At 43.1% G+C, this 25,989-nt stretch overlaps 1 protein-coding gene across 1 annotated transcript in view; it reads left to right on the top strand.

Annotated features, from left to right (window-relative positions):
* The window catches only part of ISM1 (isthmin 1), a 40,906-nt gene extending 16,390 nt beyond the window's left edge, over positions 1-24,516 (top strand). Inside the window, exons 2-6 of the mRNA XM_036380405.2 lie at positions 5,492-5,728; positions 15,200-15,467; positions 18,388-18,531; positions 20,595-20,684; positions 22,637-24,516. Coding sequence (XP_036236298.1) covers positions 5,492-5,728; positions 15,200-15,467; positions 18,388-18,531; positions 20,595-20,684; positions 22,637-23,154 — 1,257 coding nt within the window. The 3' untranslated portion in view covers positions 23,155-24,516. The remainder of the gene's footprint in view (positions 1-5,491; positions 5,729-15,199; positions 15,468-18,387; positions 18,532-20,594; positions 20,685-22,636) is intronic.
* Positions 24,517-25,989: the final 1,473 nt, after the last annotated feature.

Below are 25,989 nucleotides of genomic sequence, written 5' to 3'. Positions count from 1 at the left end.
CCTGTTTTCCACAGAGACAGAATCTCTTCCAGAGCCGTACAGCCCCTGAAGTTCCAGTGTCCCAGAGCAGAACACTATGGAGTGACTGGATTTGGTCTGTCCATGGCCACATAGTCACACAGGCAGGTGTAGTGCAAGTTAGAACTGCTTACACTGTCATTTTACCAATTTTCCTGGAGAATTGAATAATAATAGAGAACTGTTAAAACACAGACCATGATTAACAGAACTTTATTATTGTTATTATTATCATTATATTATCGACTGTTATCAGTGATTCATCTTTTATTTGCATGATGTTTAAAGCAGATGCTCTATTTTGGACCTGCTTAGTGAAAACAATTGTGTACATACTAGCCAATGCCATCTGTTTTAAATTATTTGTTAGGAGTGATTATCTAAAATGCAGTCTTTATTATTGGAACAATTAGTTTGTGCAGTTTTCTAAAGATAAGTAATGTTTTTCCCTTTACTGCAATATGTGAGTGAGGGGCAAGCTCATTTTAAGGAAAAATTAAAATGTCTTAGAGTGGTTGATGTAACACCCCTCTGGTCTGACTTCCTGTCTGACTGCCTGGACTGTATGTGGCATTAATCATAAAAGAAATCTTTCTCTGTGTGTCTCTGATAATGTTTCTCAGCTGTTACCCTCACTGCCTGCTCCTTTCACATGCCTGATAGGTGCTGTTTATACTCATGATAGATGCAAAACATAAATAAACTCCAGGAATTAGATCACCCAAGTTTGTTACACATCTTGGATCTGTGCCTGTAAGAGTCTCATGTAGTATCCTGGTGTGTTACTCAGCCTCCCAAGACTGGTTAATTTTAAAGTGATCATTTAGCACTAACCTGAAAACCCACAACAGCCTTCGAAATGAAAACAATCTGTTTGGGCAGGTGGGAAATGAAACCACTCCTAATGGCTAAAATGGTTTTCTGTGAAGGCCTCAGGCCTCATTTTGTCTCTGATAGCAATACAGCATCTGTGAAGTTTCCTAATAAATAAAAGTTCTTTGTTGCTGGTGATTGAAGATGCTGTACAGGTGCATCATGAAAGTGCAGTGACAGACCCTCGCTTTTTAATTCAAGACCTCTTGTCAAGATCATTTTACAAGATATTTCAAAGGAGTATACAAGAAATAAGAAAGCAATGTAGCTGCAGCAGGGATTTAGTAAGAGATTCCCTTGCTGCCTGGGAGCTATTAGAATGTAAATTGTATCAGTTTTCTAAAATCCTCTCAACTCCATAATTAGCAGTGGTTGCGAATGTGCTCTTGCTTTGGCAAGTAGGGAGTGAAGGAAAGTAATAAATATGAAGGGCAGAGAAAGAGCAACTGCTTCAGAATATTTTCTATATTTACAGTCATTCCTCACTTACTCTCTGTCTTGGTTGTTTTTCCAGAACTGGAAATGGTATTAAAATAAGGAAGAGGGGAGGGAGATGGACTCCTTACTTGCCAAAATTGCAGAGAAATTCCCTTTTCCCCTAGTTTGGTATTTTTACAAGTTCCCGTTTCTGTTTAGCTTTCTGTGGGGAAGAGAAATAGTCCATTTCCCTGCACCTCATGTCTGTTGTGACAGAGGGAGAAACATGATGGGAAGGCCAAGGAGGGTGTTAAAATACCACTCTGATTATTGGAGAGTTAACCTGCAATATCAGGCAGAACATTTTTCCTGCATGCAGGGTTGTCCCTTGGGGCCTTAAACCCTGCCATAGTGCAAGTCCCTCCTGGATCACTGAAAATTATCCTCACAAAATCCTGTGAATTGCTCTTCTTTTGTGGTTTATAGATGGACACAGACACATTGATATGTACTGACCTATTGCCCTCCATCTTTCAGAGATGGGTGTTGCAATGTGTTTCATTCTTTAATGCCAACAATGTGTCAGATTCTCTCTGAAGGGTTTATTTCATTGCTTTCTCACACAACCCATGGCAATGGGCTATATCTTCCTGTCTTTATATACTGTCCACACTTGGAACACTCAAAAATCCTAAGCTGTTTTTGTATTAGGAATTTCTATAATTATCTGATCCCATGGGGCTTGCAGAACTGTAGCTTACAGCCAGTATGAGTAACCTCTTAAAATCATCTTAATGGAAAGTCTAAACATTGTGAATAATCCTTTTAAATGAAGAGGGTAAAAGTGTTTTATCTTAAAATACTTAGAGCAGATGCATCATTTGAGTAAGAAACCAGTGTGCTTGAATTAGAAATGTCATAACTTCAAAGAAACTGAGTCAGTAGTTCTGAATGAAGTGACATAGCTTTTAAAGGAAGGCAAACAACACTGCTTTCCCAAAAGCATCAGTAATAAAATTGTGTACACCTAAAAATAAACAGTGTGAAATATAAACATGGGAAATAACGTAAAAGTAAGGAAAGTAGAATATCCCCCTCAAAAGAAAAAATCAAATTTCATCTATTAGCTTTGGAACACAAACCCTGCTTTCTTCAGAAAGGATGCTGGCATTGCAATAAGGACAAACTTTTTCCTGCTAGATGGGTCTTGGAAGAGCCCTTGCAGAGCTAATGCAGTAGCACAGGGTGAGCACAGTCTTCTCTTCACATGCAGTTCAAGCTCACTTTTATTTTTGGCAGCCTCTTTAATCTTTTTACCAGAAATGCACATTTCTAATAACACTGCAGGTCAGCTTAGACATGACACCAAGAAGTATCTTCCTAAAAAAATGGACATTCTCTTCATTTTATTAACTGGAAACAAATGTCTGTTCACTCATCGTACCACGAGCGGATAACTGGAACGATCGCACACACTGAGCATTTCCATTTGCAGTACAACACAGAGGCCCAAGAGCTCCTAAAGTCCTTTCCCAGCGCAGAAGGGACTGTGAGGGACAGCCCTGCCTCTGGGCAGAGCACTCCTTAACCTGGGTCATTCCTGCCAGGCATTAGCCAGCCCTGCTCTTGAAGTCAAGCTCCATGTGCCACCCTGGGGCTCGGCTGCCATCAGAAATGTGCACCTGATGTGTCACTGGGGTCTCTTGGTCATGTCCACCCTGGGCAAGCAGAGGGCTCCATCCTCCTCCCTTGCCTGCAGCAGCCTTTGTGATGGAGCAGTTATCTTGTCCCCCCTGTTTTCCTTTCCAGTGTGGAGCAGCCCCGTCTCGCTGGGTCTGTAATTAAGGACAGCCCCTGCCCCAAGCAGCTTGGTAGTGGGCCCGATCAGCCTGATGTCATTACTTCACCATGACAATTTCCTAACTAACTCCATGTGATATTCCATCTGTTTGACACTATTAAAAACTTTTTATATGGCCCTTATTATTGTAGTTGCTGAGCTCCCCGCAAACATCACAGTGAGGAGGGGAAGTGCTGTTATCCCCACTGAGGCACCAGCAGAGCGTGACCTGTCAGGATCACACACCAAGTCTGGTCAGAGACTTAAACCTGGCTCTCCAAAGGCCTTGGCCAGCTCTGGCTGCATGATATGTTAATGTGGAGAGAAGCAGGATGCTCCTGAAGGAGCAGGCATATAGGGAAAGGATGGAATCGTATGTGAGAATTTTATTAGTTTTTAATAAAATCTTACTTTATTTTTAATAAAGGTAAGATTATGGGCATGATACCCCACTAAAAATAGTTAAGTACCACATTTTTCCTGTTCCTCCTAACTGAAGTAATTTAATCACAGCACTATTACGCCCTGTTGTTAGTCAGACATAACCGAAAAGCCATTTAATCCTCATGCACCAAGCATGTTAAATTCTATCTGAAAACTGTTAAGTTAAAGCAGTAGCATATGAGTAAGGAACCTAAAGTTAGCTAAGTGGCCGTCAGTTTAATTTCCCAGAGCTTCCTGCTGTGTGATCTGCTTTCTACTTTGTATTGAATAATGGGTGGGCCACCAAAGGCATCTGAGAGTCCTTCCTGGTCTCCAGCAAAGAGAAGAGCCTGTTTTAGCCTTCAAGCAAAGCAGACTGTCAGGAGCATACACATTTTTAGCACTGCACATATACACTAATTCAGAATTTGGACCTGTGCTGTAGATGTATAAGATTACCCTTTTGGCACTTTCAGAGTGTAACTGTTCTGGGAATGACAATGCAACAACAGTATTAATTCTGCTAAATTTGCTCTTTACAAATAGGGTGCAGTGAGGAGGGTAGAGGAGAACTACCTTCATTTTTACTCGAGACAATTTCACTTAGTCCAAGATTAATTCTTCAAGCTTAGTTTAACTCAGTGAATATTTTTCTGTAACGTGCACAGGTTTTATTCTAACATCCCTTTAAAGGTCAATTTAGAACCTTCTAAGCAAATAAACACAAAATAAAAGAAAAAGCATTGGAGCTGTTATCTATCTGAGAGCTTAGCTAAAGGTATGCTGTGGCTTAATTTGAACCAGGGGAGCTGGATGGAGATTGCGTTTAACCAGAAACGCTGGCGAAAATATGCTTCAGTAGAGCCAGAACCACATGTGGCCATTCCACTTTAATTGTGCTTGTTTTAAAAGATAGGTCTTTAACATTTACCCTCTCCATGCTTGCTGTCTCTTTATGAACTGAAAATAAAAACTCCCCAGGCAGTCATACTAAGACCTCAAGCTAAAATTTTTTCAGCTGAGTCAAACCCAAAACCTGTGTGGAATCTACCCCATGCCTTTTTTTTTTCCTTCCATTTTTTTTCTTTTTTTTTTTTTTTTTTTTTTGTAGCCATAAGAAGATTGGACTTCTCTGCTGTTTTTCCCCCAAGTCCCCCAGGCCAGTCCTAACCCAGGGAGCCAGTGTTTTGATACTAAATGTGTCTCCTTGGTGAGGTCAAAGGCAGTGGCAGCAGTGCTACTGGTTCAGAGGCAGCCTGCTGCAATGTACTACAAAACCCAGAAGTACGCTCAACAATAACAAAAGCATTAACCACTGACCCACAGCTTGGTGAAATTCAATCCCACCGTTAGGCAAACATGAAAATGAGATCCCAGAGGAAGGAAGGTTCAGATGTTCAAGACCAGAGAAATTGGGTGAGGAACACAGAGACGAGATGGAAGTTGTTGCAGACTGAGGGGAGAGAAGGGGAGGTTGCCAGCTCAGCGGTAGGATCTTTTAATACCATAAATTTCAACATGGCCTTAGCAGTCAGTGTTTTTGCTTAGCTTTGGAACAAAGCAAACTGAAATGATTTAAGATGGATGCCTTTCAGCATTTTTAGGGACATGTTTAATGTGGTACAATTTGATTTCCCAGAGGTTACTTCAGAGCCTCATGTTTCTAGGTTTGTTTTAAGTCTGATGCTTGTGTCCATGTGTAGGTGCTCACCACAAGGCTGGAATGGTTCAGGAGCCTGGAAGAACTAAAGTCCCCAAGTCTGACTCAGTTTTATCTTGTGTCAGCTGGTTACAGATCTGTGTGTCAGTAGTGAGCTGTGGGTCTGGGTGCTGTAAGGCTGCAGCTACTGGAGGGATGGAGGCACTGGCAGGACTGCACGCTCTCAGTTGTCGTTATTGGGCCTTGCTTTTCTTCCCTAGAGCACACTGACTGCAGAGGACCATTCTCCTGAAGACAGTTTCACCCTGAACCCCGAGGAGCGAGGAGAATACCCCAATCTCCAGGCTGCCCACCGGCCATTTCCCAAGGAGCAGTTCAGGCAGGAGAGCGGGCATACGGCCTTGCAAAGAGATGGACCCAGGTCTTTTCTCCTGGACCTCCCAAACTTCCCTGACCTGTCCAAAGCAGATATCAATGGGCAGAATCCCAACATTCAGGTACAAATTTATGCTAATATCTGACTATTTTATAAGTTACACAAAGTTATTTTACTGAGCCAAGACAACTTTGAGCCTGGCTTCCATGATACACAGCCAGAACAATCCATCTCTACCAACAGAGAATCTATATAGTCCAATATAATGTATAACAGTATTATATATTAAATATATATAATGCATACTTTTTCTCTCTAAGTTAATCCACATATTGCAATTTTTTTCTGAATTTCTTCTTGAATAGTGTGGATTGCATAAGTGTGGAGATCAATGTAGACCTGCTTGTGATACTGAACCCATCTTTGTGATTGCCATTTTGGAGCATATTAACTTCATTGAAAATAAATGGGTATTTTAATTTCTGCCTTCAATTTACTGTTGTAAAATTTGTTTGTGAACAGGTTTGCATTTTGTAAACTATTATAAAATGCAACCATCCCCAAAGGCTAACAGAGAAGAAGTATTTCAGTTTCAGCTCAAAATGCATTCTTCTGTATGGAAGTGAGACTTAGAGTTAATTTCTGTAGCAGCTGCTTGTAGTATAAAAAAGTTGTCTGCAAAAAACTTTGTTATATGTTATTCCTCAAACAGTTCTTGGGTTTGGAACGGCCTCTAACAAGCCACTTGCATCTTGAAACTTCAAGGATCGGAAAGAGGAAAAAATGAGTGATTTGTTTTTAATTCAGAGCCTTAAAGCAAAATTGGCATTAATAAGCAGTCTTTTTTAACCAAAACAATAAATTCAAATGTTCTTCTGCCTATAAAAACAATGCACTAATAGATCTGGTTTTTTGGTTAAATTAATTCCTGGCTTCTTATAGTCCCCCAGCCCACAAAATTACCATCCTTTTGATATGTCTAAGAAGTATGTATATATAGATGTAACAGATCTGCTGGGGAGAGGCCAGCATGCTCAAGAGCGCTGGAGCACCTCTGCTCTGGAGACAGGCTGGAAGGGCTGGGGATGTGCAGCCTGGAGAAAAGAAGGCTCAGAGGAGACCTTAGAGCGCCTTCCAGTGCTAAAGGGGCTCCAAGAAGGCTGGAGAGGGACTTTTCACAAGGGCATGGAGTGATAGGACAAGAGAGAATGGCTTTAAACTGGCAGAGGATAAGTTTAGTAGCTTTAGCAAGTAGTTTTAGGAGGATAATTCTTTATTCTCAGGGTGGTGAGGCCCTGGCTCAGGTGTTGCCTAGAGAAGCTGTGACTGCCCCATCTCCGAAAGTGTTCAAGGCCAGGCTGGATGGGGCTCTGAGCAACCTGGTCTGATGGAAGGTGTCCCTGACCATGGCAGGGGAGTAGAATGAGATGATCCTTAAGACCCCTTCCAACCCAAACCAGTGCATGATTCTTACCCATAACTAGGTGAGAAGAAGCTGCCTCCACAGCATCACTTCCTTGCATTCACCATAGATGAGTTGGGCCATTAAGAAGTCTCACAGATTTGGGCTCAAGGGCAGGTCTAATACTTGACAGGCCGAGGGAGTAAACATGTTCAATATGTGGTGATGGAACACATCTCTTGTGCTAGGAGAACCATTTCAGTAAGATTTAGGAAGGTATCTTGGTTTGAAAAGACAGGAGTCTGCTAAGGAAGGCAGGAGCCTCCCTTGAAATGGAAAATGTAAATCCCTTTCCTCCGAATTATCATTTTGAAATTAAGGGGCTCTCAGGCAAAGATATGGGAATAGGAATAACAATTCTTTACTAGGGAAATTAAAATACAAGTGCAATAGTACAAATAAATCAACACTGACAGAGTCAGAATACGACCTGACAGCCTGTGGGTCAGGGTAGTGGCAGCAGTCCCATTCAATGGTGGCAGCAGCCCTCCTGATGTTCCAGGTGTGGTTCTGCTGGAGCAGGGATCCTGGAGAAGGGTGGAGTTTTCCTCTGAAGGTCCAGTGGAGGTGTAGATGGGCCTGGTCTTCCTCTGGGAATCCAGTGGGAAAGGGCTGCTCCCCTAGGAATCCAGTGGAAAAGGCTGCTGTGGTGTTCCAAACCTCAGATTATATCCAGGTAGGAATGCTTGGCTCCTCCCTCTGGGCGGAGCATCTCCCCATGGCATGATGGAATTTTATCAGCCACGCAGTGACACTCACAGGCCATGAACAGAAGGTATCTCCCCAGAGGGAGGATTGGCTGTGGGAGATAAAGAAAACTGCCCAGTGAACAGAAGACAACTGCCCCACCCCTAACAGAGGGCAGTAGAATACACACCCCCAGTCACATCTTGTGACCTAAGACAGAAGGGAAGATTGGAAGCTGCAGGGACCCCAGATTGTGGCGTGAGGCAAATCGTGCAACATCACTATTTGAACAGTCTGTAAACTGCAGGGGAGGACAGGAGGAAACAAAAACCTTTCCTGAGTGGTGACAGCGTACCAAGTTTAGACACAGGGATAAAAGAGATGGAAACAGTTCCCTGGCTTGTTTTCATAGTGACTGCTGCTGCTGCTAAGACCTCTTTTTTTCCACCACCCAATCTTGGAAATATGTCAGCAGCTCTGTCAGCAGTTTTGCTGGACTCTGAGAACTGGGAAGACTGGTCCTGTAAACTGGAAAGGGGCAACATTGATCCCAGAGCTCTTGTGCACAAGGTTGAGCCCTTTCAGAAAGAGACTCCCTAAATTCTGGATTTTATTTACTCTGAATTTACTCTGCTTATTTAGGTGAGTAAATAGTGATTACACAAAGCTTCTTTAAGTTCTTGTTTGACAGTCTTACAGCTGGTCAAGCCTCATGGACATAAAACTCCCATTAATTCCTTACAGAGTCAGAGAAAGTTTATTTTTTTGCCTAAAGGTTGTAAAAGTTGGCCTACTCTTTTACAAAAAAACAGGATTATAGTGAATTCTTGCTTGTTAAACAGTACTATACTGACCTGCACAGAAATAGAGACACTTGTTGACTTGCAAATTTCTCATCAGCTATTTGGCAGGTGAAAACAGAATTGATGCTTATTTTTCTTTTTGCACAACGGCTCCCAGATCTGTAAGTTACAATTCTGGGAGTGTTGATTTAAAGAGTCCTCCTAGGACTGAGAGGCTGGATAGGAGAAAACAGAAGCCTCTGTTTTAAGATAGCACAATGGCCACATTTTCTTCTCAAAGACTCAAAACCTCTTTTCCCTTCCACTGCATAAACCAAAAATAACATTTTTTAATGGAAATTATACCTGGGAATTAAAAATCCAAGAAAGAGGCACAAAATTCTTCCAAAAAAGCAGGTGGAAAAAATACTCCAGTGAGTTCTCTTTAGGGCCATTTCTTCTCTGGTTCCTGTGAGATGGTGCTTGCTGTATCATGCCCTGGTATGTGCTCTTTTAGTGATGAACTAAAAGTGAGTATCAGAACACCATCAGAGGAATTCAGATTACCCCAGGTACTGCCATATTTAGCAGATGATAATGTCAGTACAGCAGACTGTCTCTAGAAAACCCTCAGAAGCAGCAGTCAAGGCTGCAGTAACCCAAATTACTCTTTGCATACATGACCAGGACAGCCCTCTTTGGCCTTCCTGTGGTGCTCTAGCCTTGTAAAATGTCCCATCATTTAAAGTGGCATTTTATGCTTCAGCTGTGCTTCCACACTGGTTGTTGAGAGTAACCACAGTGAGCACAGACTGGCTGCTTGGTTTGGGGTATTTTGTTTTCTTTTTTGTCATTTTAACGATTCTGTCAATGCCTGGAAGACTTCTAGATGAGAAGGTGATCATAAAAACTGATTACACTTTTTTTTCAGTTCCTTTCACAAGTGGAAAATCCCTGCTGTCGAGGTTTGCACTTGTCTGACAGACCAGCCAAGGGATGCCTAGGCAGACCCTGAAATTGCTCAGGGTTGTTATTCAAAGTCAGAATTGTTCTTTCCCCTGAGCAGCAGAATGAAGTCACATGGGAGGAACTTGCCTGTTTTCCATTTCTGATGGGTTTTTCTTGTCTGTTTCAAGCAGCCTCTACAACCTCTCAGCAGCCAACCCTCTGTTTGGAGCCAGATGTTTCAACCTACAATTGAACTCTTGCTCTTGTCCCTCACCTTTTTTTTTAATTAGTGGTTTCTCAGGTTTGTGTGCTGAAACAGGGTCAGGGAGTGTGCTGCTCTGTTGTGGCACTGCTTTGCTGCTTCCCCAGCAGTGCTTGACACCATGACAAATGAGCAGAAAAGGGAAAACTCATAGAACCATGGAGTGGTTTGGGTTGGGAAGGACCTTCAAGATCATCTAGTTTAAGTCCCCCTGCCATGGGCAGAGACACCTTCCACTAGATCAGGTTGTTCAGAGCCCCATTCAGCCTTGTCACAGCTGCAGGGCAATAAGGGCATTTTGTTGATATTAATGTTCCTCACTGAACTTAGGTCTTGGTCAAGCTTCATGACCAATAGAGCTGAAGCCCAGCTGGGTGAGCTCCAGTTGTAATGGATTAATGGACGTGTTAAACTTTTCGATGAGGTGACAGGTTCTGGGTGAAAACTGCACAGAAACAGGTGGGATTCCTGTTTAAAACCATGTTGATAACCATGTTAATCGACAGGAGTGGTTTTAAAGCAGAAGTAGTTAATGCCTGCTTGGTCTTTGCCATTTGCCATGAGGCCTGTGGCCATATTCACCAGCCACACCACTCCTGTGCTGCTGTGTTTGCTGTGTTATCTACTTGTTATCTATTTTCTCTCTTTGATACCTACTGGGTTACTGCCTTCTCTTAGAAACACATCTACACAAAAATACACAACTACAGAGAAACAAGGCTGTGTGATCTGCTTTGAAAAAAGAACTGCAGGCCTCAGCTCCTCTCCAGGTTCACCCATGGACATTTCCCTCACCTCCACCTGCATCACAATGTCACTTTTCACATATTTTATTAGATGAACATTTTAGCTATCATTTATATTTGTCCTTTGAAGCTGCTGGTTTCAGTGCATTGGAAAGCAACACCCTTTTGGTGTTGTCACAAAAGACTCAACAGTGTCTGACCAGTCCTACCAGTCTCATCTCTAATTTAGCACAGGAAGAGCCAGAGGGCTCCAGTACTGCTTGTTTCTTGTAATGCCTGTAAGGTTTAATGCCTTGAGGTTCAGCACTGGAAGCACAGTGGGGCCTTGCAGGAGCTTGCAGGTTGTTCCAGCTGCAGAGCCTTCCTTGTGTGGGCAGATCCTAAGTCCAGGGTGCCGAGGTTAAGCCCCTGCCAACACCAGAGCTGTGCAGGTTTCTTTGTGTCATGCTGTAACAAGAGCTCACTGCAGAATGCAGAATTCAGGGCTGGAACACATTTTTATTTCTGGGGTTCATTTGTGCTCATCAGAGATTGCAAATTGGATTGACAACATTAAATAGAAGTTTCAGGTCTCAAGTCACATTGTCTTCTTTGCAAAGCTTCACTTTTCAAGCCCAGAAAACTTTTTCTAAGTGACGTGACACAGCCAGAAGTAAATTGCTGTCACTGTCACTGTCACTGATAGCATTTTCATTAAAATGATGTCATGTAAAGCCAGATGTACCCTTTCAATCTCGTACTGACCTTGTTCCTGTTCTTCTGTTCTTCTTAACTCACTGCTGACTTACACCCAGAATGGCAAGTTCTCTATTGAAAATTTGCATCTATTGCATGAAAAAAAACAGGATAGAAAGGTTGTAGGATCTGCTGCTTGCACAACATCACAAACATACTTCTTCCTGAAACATAATCTTCTGGTCACTTAGGGCAATGTTTACGCCAATAAAGTGAATTCAGAAACATTGTCTCAGTAAACAGGACAAAGAACACAGAACTTTTTGTGCACTCTAGCAGGCTGGGATAATATTTATCTTCTGTATATTTTTGGCCAGGAGAAAATTGGATGTTGGTGTCTGGAGACATCTGTGCATGATACACTTGTTTCATTAGAAATTGCCTGCAAATCTGTTGGTTTAATGTGCCCACGCCAATTGTTTTTAACAGTTTTCAGATGAATGTCCTTATTCCTCGCTCATACAACCATAAAAGAAGTGGCTTTATTTTAGGTTTGGATACTTCTGGGGATGATTGTGGATTTATACAAGGACTGTGTTACCACAGACATTTTGGGAAGCTTGAGAAAAATCTTTACAGTTTTGATAATCACTGGAAGAAGAAATCAGCTCTCAAATGGGCTCCAAGATAGAACTGCTAAACCAGACCTGTTTTTTAATTTTTAAGAGAACATGTTTTTGTTGGACTACTTACACAGTATGAAAGCTTTTCCAGAGCTTCTCTAAACGCCTGGTTTGTATTACTCTAGTTCTTGATCTTCATTCTCTAATTCCTGATTCCTTTATTCCTTTTTATAAACAGCTCCCAATATAGAAACTGATCACACAAGTTACATATTTCAGTGCCCTGTATGTGTACAAGCATATGTGTAAGTGCAGTCATGGGCTAACACTGTAAGTCTATCTGTGAGACCTGGGAAGAACTCAGTGAAAGCTCATTTTTCAAAATTTTAGAGTGGGATAAGGGAGCAATTGCTCACCTGAAACAGCAGGCTCTTCTCACAATTCTGCCCTAATTTCTGGGTCATAGAGTGGAGGAGGGATTTACTAGGATTATGCCTCTGGAAGGTCCGTTAAGCCAAGTCCCTGAAAACACCAAAGTCAATTGAAGTTGGCTTCTAATTTCCAAGAGCGGCAGTTCAGACAATCTCAGGATTCTTTACAGATTTTTTTTCACTGTATGATTTTTATTCCACAATAAACACCTTGGTAATCAAAGCTTAAAGCAGTGCAGAGGGGAACATAGGTATGTGTCAGACTACCGCACTGGATTTTGCTTCTGCCATTTTTGGTTTTTAAATTGGCTATGTGTCGGAAAACTCATTTTAGAGGCCTTTCTAATGAGGTTCCTCAGAGGTAAAAAACAGACTGAAGTGGCTGATTGCACAGATATTCCCAGATATTGCACAGACATAGTCTTGGAAGTAAGTTAGTGGAGCACTGCTGGAGGTCTGGTGACGCTGGAAGTGTGTGTGTTCCACCTGCCTTTCCTCACCAGTGTAGCACCAAGCTCAGCAGATGTTTCTTTGTCCCTGCAAACCGTCTTTTCCTTAAGCTGACTTGGCATCATCAATCATTATTTAAAATCAAAGTTCTTGTGGTTCTTCAAATTGTCCTTGGCTGAAATAATGCCAGTTCATGCTGATTGACTTTCATGCAGCTACAGATTATCAAAGCATATGGAGCAATTATCTTTTTTTTAAAACAGAGGGTTTGTTTTTTCCACTTTGCTGAGTCATTGCTCAGACAGTTAGTGTGGTCCTAAAAATACTTGCTGCTAAAATACTAGAATTGTACTGATTTCCAGGTGGGGAGTACTAAAGCCCCACCACTGGCAGTGTTTGCTGCTCAGTAAGGCCATTTCCTTTCATTTATTGTGAAAACTCTGTTTTGCTTGGATAGAGGTAACAATTTTGAATCCCTGAACTGACTCTGATGTTTTCAAGCTTATGAAATCCATTTTCATTCTTGGTCTGTAGAAACTGAGGTTTAATGAAGTAACCATTCCAATTCCATATTTAGGCTGGGAGTGAAATATCCTTTGTGTAAAGAAGCTATTAGGCTGACAGCTGCACTTTCCCTTGCTCTTGCTCTTTTCCCAGTGGAGCTTCATAGTAGCCTGCAAGTTTTTTTCATTTCAATGGCCTGGTCTATGGTAAAATGCAAAGCATGAAATAGATCCAAAATCTCCTGTCTCCAAAGAAAGGATGTGTGGGCATTGTTTGTGTTTGCAGCTCTGAAGATACAACAGTTCTGCTTTGCTTCCTGTGTCACAGCCTGGGGATCACAGGTAGCTGTGACCTTTTCTTTCTTTTTCTTGTGTGTGTCTTGTGATTTTAGTAATAACAATTATATAAAACGAATAGTTTATGTACAATGCACATTCACAGAGCTGTGTAAATTACTTTTAGCACAGCAATGCATTATTTCTGTTTTATACAACCTGATTTTCATTGTGTACCATCTTGAAAGGCTGAAAATGCCTCTGTACCTATTAAACATTATAGATAGATCTGACAGTCACTTCTGGTTGTTTAGCCAGTCCAGTGTAATCACTGAACCACATTAGCCTGAAACACCAGAGCATTTTATGATCTATCTGTGGCCAGGCAATGCTTGCATGACTCACAGAGCCAAGGTTTCTGATGGAGAGTCTCTGCTTCTACCTAAATGGCCACCTATATGCACACACAGTATTTATCCAAGAGTTTTACAATTACACATTGTTCAGCACAGAAAGCAATAATCAAAGGTTGCTCCTATGCAGAATGATATTGACATTTGTGATGTCTGTGAGGGAACTGGGCAGCAAACTCTGAATTTTGGTTCTGGGCTTCTCTTAGAAGCCATAAACAGGTTGACCATAACAGGTCATTATGCTCCCCCAGCATGACAAAAGGACCAGCCTTAAAGGGCTTTGCAGCAAGTGGCTTACTCAGCAATGGTCAGAGGAGCTGCTGGCTCCCATCACTGCCACAAAGTGTGGTTTCATGCAGCAGTAACAGCTGGGCTGCTGCCAGAGGGGCGAGACAGATGCAAACCCAGCAATACCTGGGCTCTGCCTCTTGACCTTCTCACTCATGGCCTTGCTTATCTTGAGTCAGCCCAAGTCCTTGGAACAGGCTCTGCACACTGGTGTGCTCTATGCTTGCCTCAAATTCAGCCTCAGCATAGAGCACAGCTTTGGTTTTCTTTTTCCTGGTCATATATGTTAGGCTCTAAACACATTTTCCCCATGAGGCAGAGAATTCTGCTGCGAGGGTTTTAGGCACAGCATTGGTTATTATTTTGTGCAGGATTTTTCTTAGCCTTGGTTCCGAGGTCTGATTCAGCAGAGGTAGCAGAAGGAATCACTCAGCCTCTGCATGTCTCTGGGCTCAGTAATCCACATATGGTTTACAACATGCCAGACCCATGCTATTGCACAGCCCCTTTGCCAGGCAGCACCTTGTCTGTCACCGTGATATTTTCTGAAAATTCCTCTTTGCCCAGGATTTTCTCCTGGGAAGCTGAGAAGCCTCAGCTTCTCCCTGTTTTGCTGCTTTGGGATGTGGCTTAGACATTGTTTACCAACAGGTGCATGTTTGATTGGTTTCATGTGCATTGTTTTAACTTAATGGCCAGTCACAGTCCAGCTGTGTCGTGGCTCTGAGGAGTTACAAGTTTTTGTTATTTTAAACCTTCTGTCTGCATTCTTTCTCTATTTCTTTAGTGTAGTTTTAGTATTGTATTTAGAATAGAATAGAATAGAATAGAATAGAATAGAATAGAATAGAATAGAATAGAATAGAATAGAATAGAATAGAATAGAATTGATATCAGCCTTCTGAGAACAATGGAGTCAGATTAATCTCTTCCCTCGTCCCGGGGACCCTCACCAACACCACACCGTGTCTTTGCTGTGTGGAATGCTTCCCCCCTGACAAAGAGGAGGCACTGACAGTCAGGCTGGTCTGCTCTGAATCCCACAGGTTACCATTGAAGTGGTGGACAGCCCTGACACAGAGCCAGACAAGGAGCTGCAGAAGGAGGGCAGCAAGCCCAGCTGGCCAGCCCCGTCGCCCGACTGGAGGAGCTGGTGGCACAGGTCCTCCACTCTGACTCGCATGAGCAGCGGTGACCAGGACTACAGATACGACAGCACCACTGAGGACAGCAACTTCCTAAACCCTCTGGGTGGGTGGGAGAGCCATGCACCCAGTCACCGGGCTTTCCAGTCCAAGGAGCAGCCAGAGTACGGTGGGTTTGTGTTCCAGGCCTCCTGTGGGCATCCTGGGATTGTCAAAAACAAGCGTGGGGGGGGAACGAGTATGGTGAGGCATGGCTGAGATTCAACCAAAATAGAGTTTTTCAGCATGTGGCTTTTGTTCATCAGCTTTCAAATACAAATCTGTGCAAATGGACAAGCTGTGCTGTGGTAGCTGCATTCCACTAGTAAGTCTATAATCTTGAAAATCATACCAGAATCCCAGAAGAGGGCCTTTTTTAGTCCAACGTGTGCTTTTTTAAAAAAAGTGGAGGAAACAAGGTTTCATATTTATTTTTAGAGTAAGGGTAAGTACAAATTTAGAATCGTGTGGTGGTTTGGGAACCAGAATATAACTATTGGATAAATAAGCAAGATCTGAAACGTGGTAGTATTTGGTGGATACACAAATAAGATGAGTTATGTTGGTGCATGTGTGGGGAGTGGCGTGTGCAGCAGGAACATTGTGTATTTGTGTGTGTAATATTCTTCCAGATGTGTCATGGGGAAAACAATTGTTTTCAGCTTGTTGTATGAAATAGTTGCAGAAACTAGAAACAGAGAAGAGCTACAGCCATTCACTGCCCTGACAGGCTGTGACTATCCACATGGGAATGACCCAGGGGAGGTGAGCTAAACTGTGCTCACAGGAAGAGCCCCTTGAATTTGTGTGTAAATACAGATTACTTTTAGTCAGAACAAGGTGTCAAAGCCATGGTACTTTTACCCTGGCATTTCTGTTGTTATTCCCCAGATGCTGCAGAGTGGCTGGGTAAAACAAACTTATTCTTCCATGGTTTTACTGACTTGAACTACTAGAATCTTAAAAATCAAGAGAGGGTTTTTTATGGAATAAAAACTGTGGAATAAAAGTGTGTTTAAACACATACATATGTATTAAATTTTTTGGCCAGAAGATTAAATCTATCCCTTCTTTTTGTACCTATATTTATTTGTGGGCAGGGTTTATTGCCAAGAATTCATATCTTAGGTAGTTATTCATATAAGTTAATTGTGATAGAAAAATCATAAGAATTACAAATATGAAAATAGGAAGAACAGGTTGAGCTGCAGCTGAAAATCTAACATGGTATATTCAATAGTGTGCTGCACTGTAAACACAAGGTAGGTAGGTCTAAAAATTACCCTAGGGCTCCCTGCTGCACACCAGAGCATCCAGCTAGCTGGAAACAACTACTGGCCTTTTGTCTAACCTAAAATGCTGCCAGAAGGATGCAGTATCAGATCCTGCCCATGAAGGGTGTAGATGTTCCACCCACTGACATGTTCATACCTTTCCTGTGTGTGTCTCTCCCCTCCTGCCACTGCCAAGGGCTCTCCCTGCCCTTCCTGGGCATCTGTTTGACAGGCATTGTGCCTGCTCACCTGCCCTCCTCCTTGCCAGCCACATGGAGATAAAGGAATTGGAAAGGAGCTGGGAAGAAGAGCAGGGCCAGGCAAAGTGGGCAGATCACATCTTCCTGAGACACCTGATGCCTTTTTTGGACTGCTGTGGTGCCTGCCTGCTGGCAAATCCCAGAACCACAGGTCTTGCACGCTGACATTAGCCGTGTTCACACCCACATCCCACCGCAGACACCTGATTCCAGTGTGGTGGCTTCCCCATCATCAGCCCTGTCAAAAAAGGAGGAGAAACACATAAGGTCCTTGCCACGAGGAGCTCACATCTAGGCAGCTTGCTCTGAGTGAGATCTATAACCTTCCCATACTCCTGGCAATAAATGTTTAATAGCACCCCACAGAGCTGTTGTCAGTCGTTGCATATGGAACAAATCAAGTTACGTGTTCTGCTAACCAGCTCAGGAAGCCCACAGACAACATGGCCCTGGGGGAAAGTGTGTAGCACAGAGGCCAGGCAAGGCAGGGATCCTCCCTGGCTTTGCTGTAGCTTAGGTACTCTCACCTAGAGCTATAGAGCAGGGCTGCCTCAGAGCCACTAAACCAGATTTTGCTTTGCTGTCAGTGGCGGTGTAACCCAAAGGAGCTACAGCTGCAAGTTATGATCACAGTAAAATATCTCCTGTAGGCTGCAGGGAAAACCATTAAGCCAAATGTTCCCTCAGCTAGGGAGGCCAGTGGGGAGGCAAGAAAGCTGGGACAGGTTCATGGGCTTTGTTTGGTGGCCTTCACATGGTGGGATGTGCAACAGTTTACACAGCACACAAAGGAAGCTGATTCTGAGCGGTTTGGGTACTCACAGCACATCAGCTTTTTGTTTTGGCATCCAGTGCCTTTGTCTGTCTGCCAGAAGAAAACAAAATCATGTTTCTTTTTCATAAGGTTCCTTCTAGTAAATAGTCAGATTTGATGTTATTTAATAATTCTCACGAAACACTAAATATTGCATGTTGTTCTTGGTGCAAGGAAAGCATGCACTTCCCTGCTCTCATAGCAATATTCCTCGTTCAAGGGACTGAAAAACAAAATTGTGATTTTCACTCATGACCCCTAGCTTCCCCATAACATGCATCTTGCCCAAAAACTGAGTACTGTTGTGTGCTTTGAAAAGATGAAAAAGAAAACTCAATTTCTCCTTTGCCTGATTAGTCTGTGGTCCACAAACACATTCCTGTATGCAGGGAAATGACGTGAATAGATGTGTACTGTTAGTTCACGACCGAGCTTTGCAGCTGAGGATCCTCAGCAGCCAAAAGGTCAAAAGAGAAAGGAAATATTTTTTCAAATAATGTTGCGTGCATTTCCCTGAGGAGCACCAAGTGTGAAAACCATTTAAGCAGCAGGCTCGCGCCTGGCACTCAGCCCCAGCTTCAGGTAGAGACATCTGGATTCCATTCGTGCTTTGCCTGCTTAATAAAAACCACCACACAGTAGTTTTTGGGTAGCAGGAGTTTTGTTTCCTCATTTCCTTCCTCGCATTTGTCCTGTGAACAGATTACATGGATGGTGAGGGCGACTGGAGCCCCTGGTCCCCGTGCAGCGTCACCTGCGGCAGCGGCAGCCAGAAGCGCACCCGGTCCTGCGGCTACGCCTGCACCGCCACCGAGTCCCGCACCTGCGACAGGCCCAGCTGCCCAGGTGGGAACTGCTCCTGGAGCTGCTGCCAGGGGGAGCAGGGATGGGTGGAAAGGGGTGGAGAGAGCCCTCCTGCACACTGAGCCTGGGGGCTGTGTGCTCCATGGCAAGGTAAGGGTGCAGTTGGGAAAAAGAGATTTTCGACGCCGTTTATTCGTAGTAATGATACACGGCTAGATGCAGTTCACCATCCCCTGGACTTAAAAGACAAGTACAGGCTTTCTCTAGGTCGTGGCAGTCATTTTTGTGCATGGGTGTTTTGTATTCTAAAGGGTGTGATCTACTCCCTTGAAACAAATTTGGAGCTGTTTTAGAATTTCCAGCTGGCTGTGCTGTTACCTCATTGAGCTCCTGTTTTGCTGTGAAGGGGATGGCATTGCTTGCATTGTGAACAGGGATGAAGGAATGTATAGTTTTGGCTTGAATATATTCAGAAAATATGGCCAAGGAGCCTTGCCTTAGCTCCTATCCATTCACAGGATTTGACATTTTGAAGTGTCCTTACCATCACACACTTACCATCTTCACTTTGGCAAAATCAGAGCTGAGCACTCAAGCCGACACCATGAACATTTGAAGCTGCTGTGGAAAACTGTTTTTTAAATGTTGCTGTGTGTTTAAATTTAGACCAATTTGTCATGCAGTAGCTGCCACAATGCAGAGGATAGGTGCAAGTTCATTACTTCCCAAGATCAGAGAGAAGTGAAAACACAAGTCGTGGTGGTATGCATTACTCTCAGTTTACTCAATGACTCAGAAAGGCAGAAATTTTTAAGCTGGAGGTCAGGCTTTTTTTAATGGGTAGTGAAATGTCAGCAGTGCTGGAGAGGAGACTTAGAAGACTTGGTGAGAGAGTTGGAGAGAAGTTTCTGACTTGCAGATAGATCCATGTCTCCATTGCAAAGCAACAACTGCGAGGCAGTTCTGGGAAAGATGTTTCTGCATGCTCTCATGCATCCTAAAACCTCAATAATAAGGAGTTAATTCCAGAAAAAAAGCAAGTAACCCCCAGTTATATTCTCTAGTATTTATTACCAGCTAGCACCAAAAAGTGGCAAACTTGAAAGAATATATTATGTCATACAACAGACCTCCAACGATCAGCAAGCAAAATATATTCACTCTTTGATGCTGTGCTGACATTTTTGAAATTACAAGGTCAAAGCTCAGCTTCTGCTGTTTATAATTCCAGCAGTGAATTACTGCCTTGTAATGGGTTCTTGGGTATCTATTATTCTACATCTAGTGCTGGAGTTAAGGCAAAACTCTATGATAATTTTGTTGAAAATTGGCCTGAGGCTGTTTTGAAGCTTTGCAAGCCACTATTATGACCCAGTTCAGGAGATCAGGAGAAAGTTCATTGGCAAGAAGATGGATGGTGAATAGACTTCATTATTAACCATATAGTTATCACATATTAAAGATCTTTCAGTTCTCTTTAGAGGCCTTTAATTCAATGGAGAGGAAAGGGAAAAAAAAAAACCTACTTGTGTTAAGCCTGCATAGGCACAGCAATGCTGGGCACCTCAGTAGGCTGAACTAAAGCAGCAACAAAGGGATGTTTACTTTGGCAAGATCATTTTTCTGGGAATCTCTGTGTCTCTCAGCTGGTAGCAAACAATTAACTGGAGGCTGCTGGTAAATCCTGATATGTTGAGATCATGATATTTTATTTGGCAGCTGTAAGTGACGGGGATAGAATTTTTTGGAACAGGTTGGTTATCTCTTGCCTACTCACACCTTTTAACTGCCTGGCACTGGGAGAGACCAACAAGCATCAGTCTTCTTGTAACAGCATCATACTTCCTTGAGAAATGGTTGCCCACATGCAGAGATGAGCTTGCTCACCTGCCTTCAGCTCTGACACTCTGGTTTACCTTATTAACAGCACAGCTTCCTTGGTCATTATGGTTTTAAAAGAACAGTCCAGCAGCAGCTCCAGGGTGGTTCCCTGCCAAAACAAAGCACCTTGCAGAGGCTGGGGAAGGAGGGGAGGCGAGGAGGCAGCTGGTTCCATTGTGTTTGAGCGGGGAAACACCAGCAGCACTAACTTGTGTTTGTCTTAGGGATCGAGGATACCTTCCGGACAGCTGCCACAGAAGTGAGCTTGCTTGCAGGGAGTGAAGACTTCAATGCAACCAAACTGTTTGAAGTTGGTAAGCAGCCTAGTCAATCCTTCAGTAACAGATAAGAGACTTCCTTAGGATTTTCTTAGTCCTGTGGGATCGAGATAGTGAGTTTAGCATTTAGTAACAGCCATTTGTTATCTTGCTCACATTTGTGATCTGAAAATTTGCTTTGGTCCTAGAATCTTTCTCCTCTTAAGTTCTGTGCTTGTTTCATCATAAAAGGGTTATTTGTTGTCCTAATTCAGAAAAGAGCTGTAAGACTCCACAGTAATGGAGGGGTGGGAAATCAAACACTCTTTATTATTTTTATTAAATAGCCTCGAATGGAAGACCCTATAAAAGCATTTTCATTTCATATAAAAGAATACAGCTGTCACATCAGAAAAATTCAAAAGAAAAAAAAAAAGACAATGACTTTTATGAGCATGCATTGCTTTTATAGCTCTGTGTGCTGCAGTGGGAGTAACCAAAGCAAATTTATAGGGCATGGCTTGATTCTGAACTATCTAAAACTCAATCCAACATCTGCAATGTTCTGATTTCGTCCCTTCAATGAAACCACAGTGTGGCCACTCAGAGACACTGGATGCTGGATTAATTGAATCAACAGTGTAACCCAGTACCTCCCTACTATGGGAGAGCAGAGCACAATAGTTAATGACAGCCAGGATGGGACTCTTTAAGGAGATAGAAAAACAGGACACAGATCACTAAGTAAATATTTTGCAAGAATGTGTGCTGTAAGAGTTTTAGATCCCAGTTAGTTTCTCTCCTGCAGAGTCCTCCTAAAGTAAGTGTGGAGCAAGATACGCAGGTGGTTTTTGACAGCCCATAGGATGATATAGACACCTTAAATAATGTTTTAGGCAGGAGATGTTTACCTAGATTCTCCCAAGAGTCTTGCAAAATAATGAAGTGCTGGTGTTAAATATGCTACTGGTCTACAAATCTCTTTAATCCCAGCTATACATCATGCCTCTGGCACCATAAACTCCTGCTGATGTACAGCCACTCTGATCTTTCGTCACATACGCCCTTTTAGAACCTGGATCAATTTTGGCTGCATTTGCCAGATAAGATGTCAGTCTCCATGTTTGAGATATTGATGTTTGAAAAGTGAATATCAAATAGAAAAAAGTATTTGTTCTTTAAAGAAAGACTGAATTATGGTCTAAAATGTACTTCAGAATGAGTAATAGAGGCCTCGCTTGCTATCTTGGAATCTCTAGCATCATCTGAAACTTAATGCTTCATCATCTGACTGCCATTTTTCCTGTTGAGTGTGTTCTGACTAAGGGTTCTAACTGGAAACTGGCACCAAATCACTGTGATTTCCCTTTTTCTGCTGCTTACCAACCTATGGTAGTGTCTCTTGTGCCACATGGGGATATCAGTAGCTTAATTAGAATTTGTGGAGTAGAAAAAGCGTCACAGATTCCTACTGGCCTGGTTCTGCCCTGTAACTCAGACTAGCCCTGAAGTCAGTCACAAGTGATTTCTTTATCTGACAGGACAGCACAGTAGTACACTGTGGGCAGGGCAGCAAACTGTGACTGCCCTTTCTTTCTGCAGCAGAGCATTGGTGCTGTGTCACTATAGGACACGAAATAACACGACACGGACACGCAGCTTTCTGATGGTAAAAAGAGAACTTTTAATTTCTGCCTCTAACATTTATAGATTTCTAAAAGTGCCAGTGGATTGGAAGGTGACAGTGCCACCTCTCCAATGACACTGGACAAACCAATAGTCTATTAAATTTCTCTCCTTCCATAAAAGAATGCAAAACAATAAGTTATTTACATAAAGTGTGTGAGAAAGTTCGTTACAAGAACGTAAACATCAGAAGGCTTAGAAAAACTTTAAAAATCAGGGCAACAGTGCTGAACAGCTACACTTGACTCAGTTGCTGTCACTGATCACACCAACTGGGATGCTGCTTAATGTATCTTAAGTTTCCATTTCCTGCCCTGAAACAGATACTGATAGCTGTGAGAGATGGATGAGCTGCAAGAGCGAGTTCCTGAAGAAATACATGCACAAAGTGGTCAATGACCTCCCCAGCTGCCCTTGCTCCTACCCCAGAGAAGTTGCCTACAGCACTGCTGAAATCTTTGACCGGCTCAAGAGGAAGAACTTCCGCTGGAAGGATGCGAGTGGTCCAAAGGAAAAGCTGGAGATCTACAAGCCCACGGCGCGGTACTGCATCCGCTCCATGCTGTCCTTGGAGAGCACCACGCTGGCAGCACAGCACTGCTGCTACGATGACAACATGCAGCTGATCACCAGGGGCAAAGGGGCAGGGACACCCAACCTGATCAGCATCGAATTCTCAGCAGAGCTCCACTACAAAGTGGACATTCTGCCTTGGATCATATGCAAGGGGGACTGGAGCCGCTACAACGAAGCCCGGCCTCCCAACAACGGGCAGAAGTGTACAGAAAACCCCTCAGACGAGGACTACTACAAGCAGTTTCAAGAAGCAAGGGAATACTGAGAAGATTTTCCTTTTCTTCAGATGCAAAATAGCATTCGTTTCCTGGATGCCAAAGAACTGGTGATGGCTGCTGCACTGGCTCCTCGACAGGGGCCGGTCAGCTCCTTTCTAATGAATGTATATAGTTGTAATATAATACACGAGTATTTTTCACAGTGTGTGTAATTTATAAGCACATATCTCTCTGTCTCACACACACCTATTTTTGCATACAGACATACATAAGTCTTGTCCTGATAGGATTTTATACTGCAATAACATTCATGTAATAATGTGCATTTCATTTTATTTCCCATCTGTAACCTAATGAAGGGGGTGGGGGTTAGCTGCCATCACCATCAGGCCCCAAGGCCCCAGCTGAGGAGGCACATACTTAAAAGTTGTTATAAACAATAGGATTGAAGAATGTACTCTTCCATATGGGAATGGTTTACAAGATTAATGCACCTACAGCATCAGTTTTCTCTATAATTGGTTTCATGACCAGTCATATCTAAGGAGGGAAGAATTTTTTTTGGAAGGGCAATAGTCAAAAGTGAATATAGAAAATCCCTACCGATTTTTCCTCTTGGAATTCTTCCTGTTACCTTCTAGCTCAGGTATTTGCAGTCCACCTGGGGTAGGCTTGCAGAAAGATGTAGCTGGGGTTTTCCTACGGGCCAGAAGATGTCCTGGTGCAGTGGTTCTGCAAGAGTTACAAGCAGCCCCCTCCTGGAGACATCTCTGATACAGAGCCGCAGCTGTTGGGGCTTCCAGAGCAGCTGTGAACCTGTGAACTGAGCATGCTGTAAGTCTTTGGAGGAGTGAGGGCAGAGAAGGAATCCATGTCAAAGGACCAAAAAGATCACAGTTCCTTCCCAGCTTTTTAATATGAAGAATGTTTGGATCTGCTTGTTTCTTTCTTCTAAGAAACGGGAGTTTATTATTTTAGAGAACAGTAAAACTGGAATCCACAAGTTCCCTGGGCTGAAAGATGCAACCAGCCCTTTTCCCCCATTTTTCTCATGCTGAATGCAGTGTCCTACAGCAGAAGCTATTCTTTAAGGGAAGCTTCCTGGGAGGAACTACTGGTGTCTTAAAGTGTCTTAATTTTTTAAAAAAGCTAGCATTATTTTTGTAAAGTATTTATTGAATTGTAACAATGACTCACATGTGGGATGTATCTCTAACATAAAAGGTTTCTGTAGATGGAACTTGATTTCCAAGAACACAACTGTTGTTAGGCAAAGGTTTTATTTCCAAATTTTTATAAAGTGCAAGTTTACAAACTGTCATAAAGCAGCTCATATCTGCATTCTGATGAAAGATTAAAGTTACACCCTGGGTAAATAAATACTTACAGTTCCATCCTGTGAAAGACTGCCTTGCTGCAAGTCAGTGTGTTCATTTGGAAAACCAAGGCTAAATGTCACTAGAGAAATGCCTGTTTTGGGGTTATGTGGTCTGACACACATTTATGGAGCCTCACACAGAGTTAAAGCTGACCGGCATCGCCGTCAGCCCGAGCTCAAAGATTCAAGACAGACATAAAAGGCAATTCCCTCTGCTATATACAGACACACATAGATGACATTTAAGGCCCCTTCCAACCCAAACCCTTCTATGGCTTCCTGTAAATCTTTTCTGTGTCTCTGGTGGCCTCTGGGGTGAGGTTGATTGCGAGCTCACGGACGGACACCTGCGTGGTGCCCCCGGGCAGGGCCAGCTGTGTGTTGGTCTGCCCAGGTGGTGCCAGCCAGGGGTTCAGAGGCAGTCTGGGCTGTGCACACCCAGTCTGAGCCGTGCTGGAGGCTCTGCCAGATCTGCTGGGCTGCAGAGCCCCAGCAGTGTGCTCCAGGTCTCCAGAAACGCAGCGGTCCGGGCAGAGCCGCCGCACATCTGCGCCAGCGACGGCTCCGCTGAGGTCACCTCGGCAGCTGGAAAACTTGGCCAAGGCATCAGAGCATCCCAGATCCAGGCCTGAGTTGGTGGGGAGGACGTGGATATGTTCTAGCACAAGCTGGTAGTAACAAAACATGGTTAGTTGGGAAAGAGGGTAAACATAGGGATCACCCCTTATTTTTTTATAGAAACCAGATTTTGTAAATGCTTGCAAGGTCATACAAAGGCGCCACTAGCTCGTGGAGCCAGTTAAATTGACAGCAGATGGATGAAAGGCACGAGGAACTCCAGGATCACTTCACAGGGAAGACAGGTATTTTCAGGGAGAAAGCTCTGCTTCTTACTTCACAATGTGGGGGGGAACAATATTCTCAGGTTTCTCTGGGAGAGAGATGAGAGAATTGGTCACAATTCTTGAAATACAAAGCACATCCCTGCCCTTTGTTGGATTAGTAAATTATGGTGCTATTGAGAAATGTTACTACACTATTAATACAGAACATAGCACATAAAGTGTCGGGGAAGAGGAAAAATTATTCTAATAAATGAAATGACGCACAAAGTTGCACGTCCTACTGCTCGTAATTTGCCAAGGCTGGAAAGTCTGAGGGAGCCAAATAACTTCTGATAGGACCTGCCAGGTGTTTCATAGGATGAGTCCTGGAGAGCAGATTGAGATAGTCTGTTCTCCCAAGTAACAGTCTTCATTAAAAGCAAAGTCTGTCCTACTTCATAATAAATTATGATCCATTCAGAGCCGGGCTGCTTATTTTATTTTATTTTCTGTTTTCTTTATCTCCTTTCCAGTGACCAAAACTGTACATCAAATACCTTTGTGTAGTAGACTTTAGCAAGGAGATGGAGGTTACCATGGCCAAATTCAGCTCCATCTTTCAAGTACAGAACTCTTCATATTAGAGCAAGGCCCAAGGAAGGGTTTGTGGCTCACATTCC

The sequence above is a fragment of the Molothrus ater genome, chromosome 3 (genome assembly GCF_012460135.2).
Source record: "Molothrus ater isolate BHLD 08-10-18 breed brown headed cowbird chromosome 3, BPBGC_Mater_1.1, whole genome shotgun sequence".
Classification (NCBI taxonomy): domain Eukaryota; kingdom Metazoa; phylum Chordata; class Aves; order Passeriformes; family Icteridae; genus Molothrus; species Molothrus ater.
The sequence above is the reverse complement of the archived record's forward strand: the minus strand, read 5'-3'. Positions and strand labels throughout refer to the sequence as shown.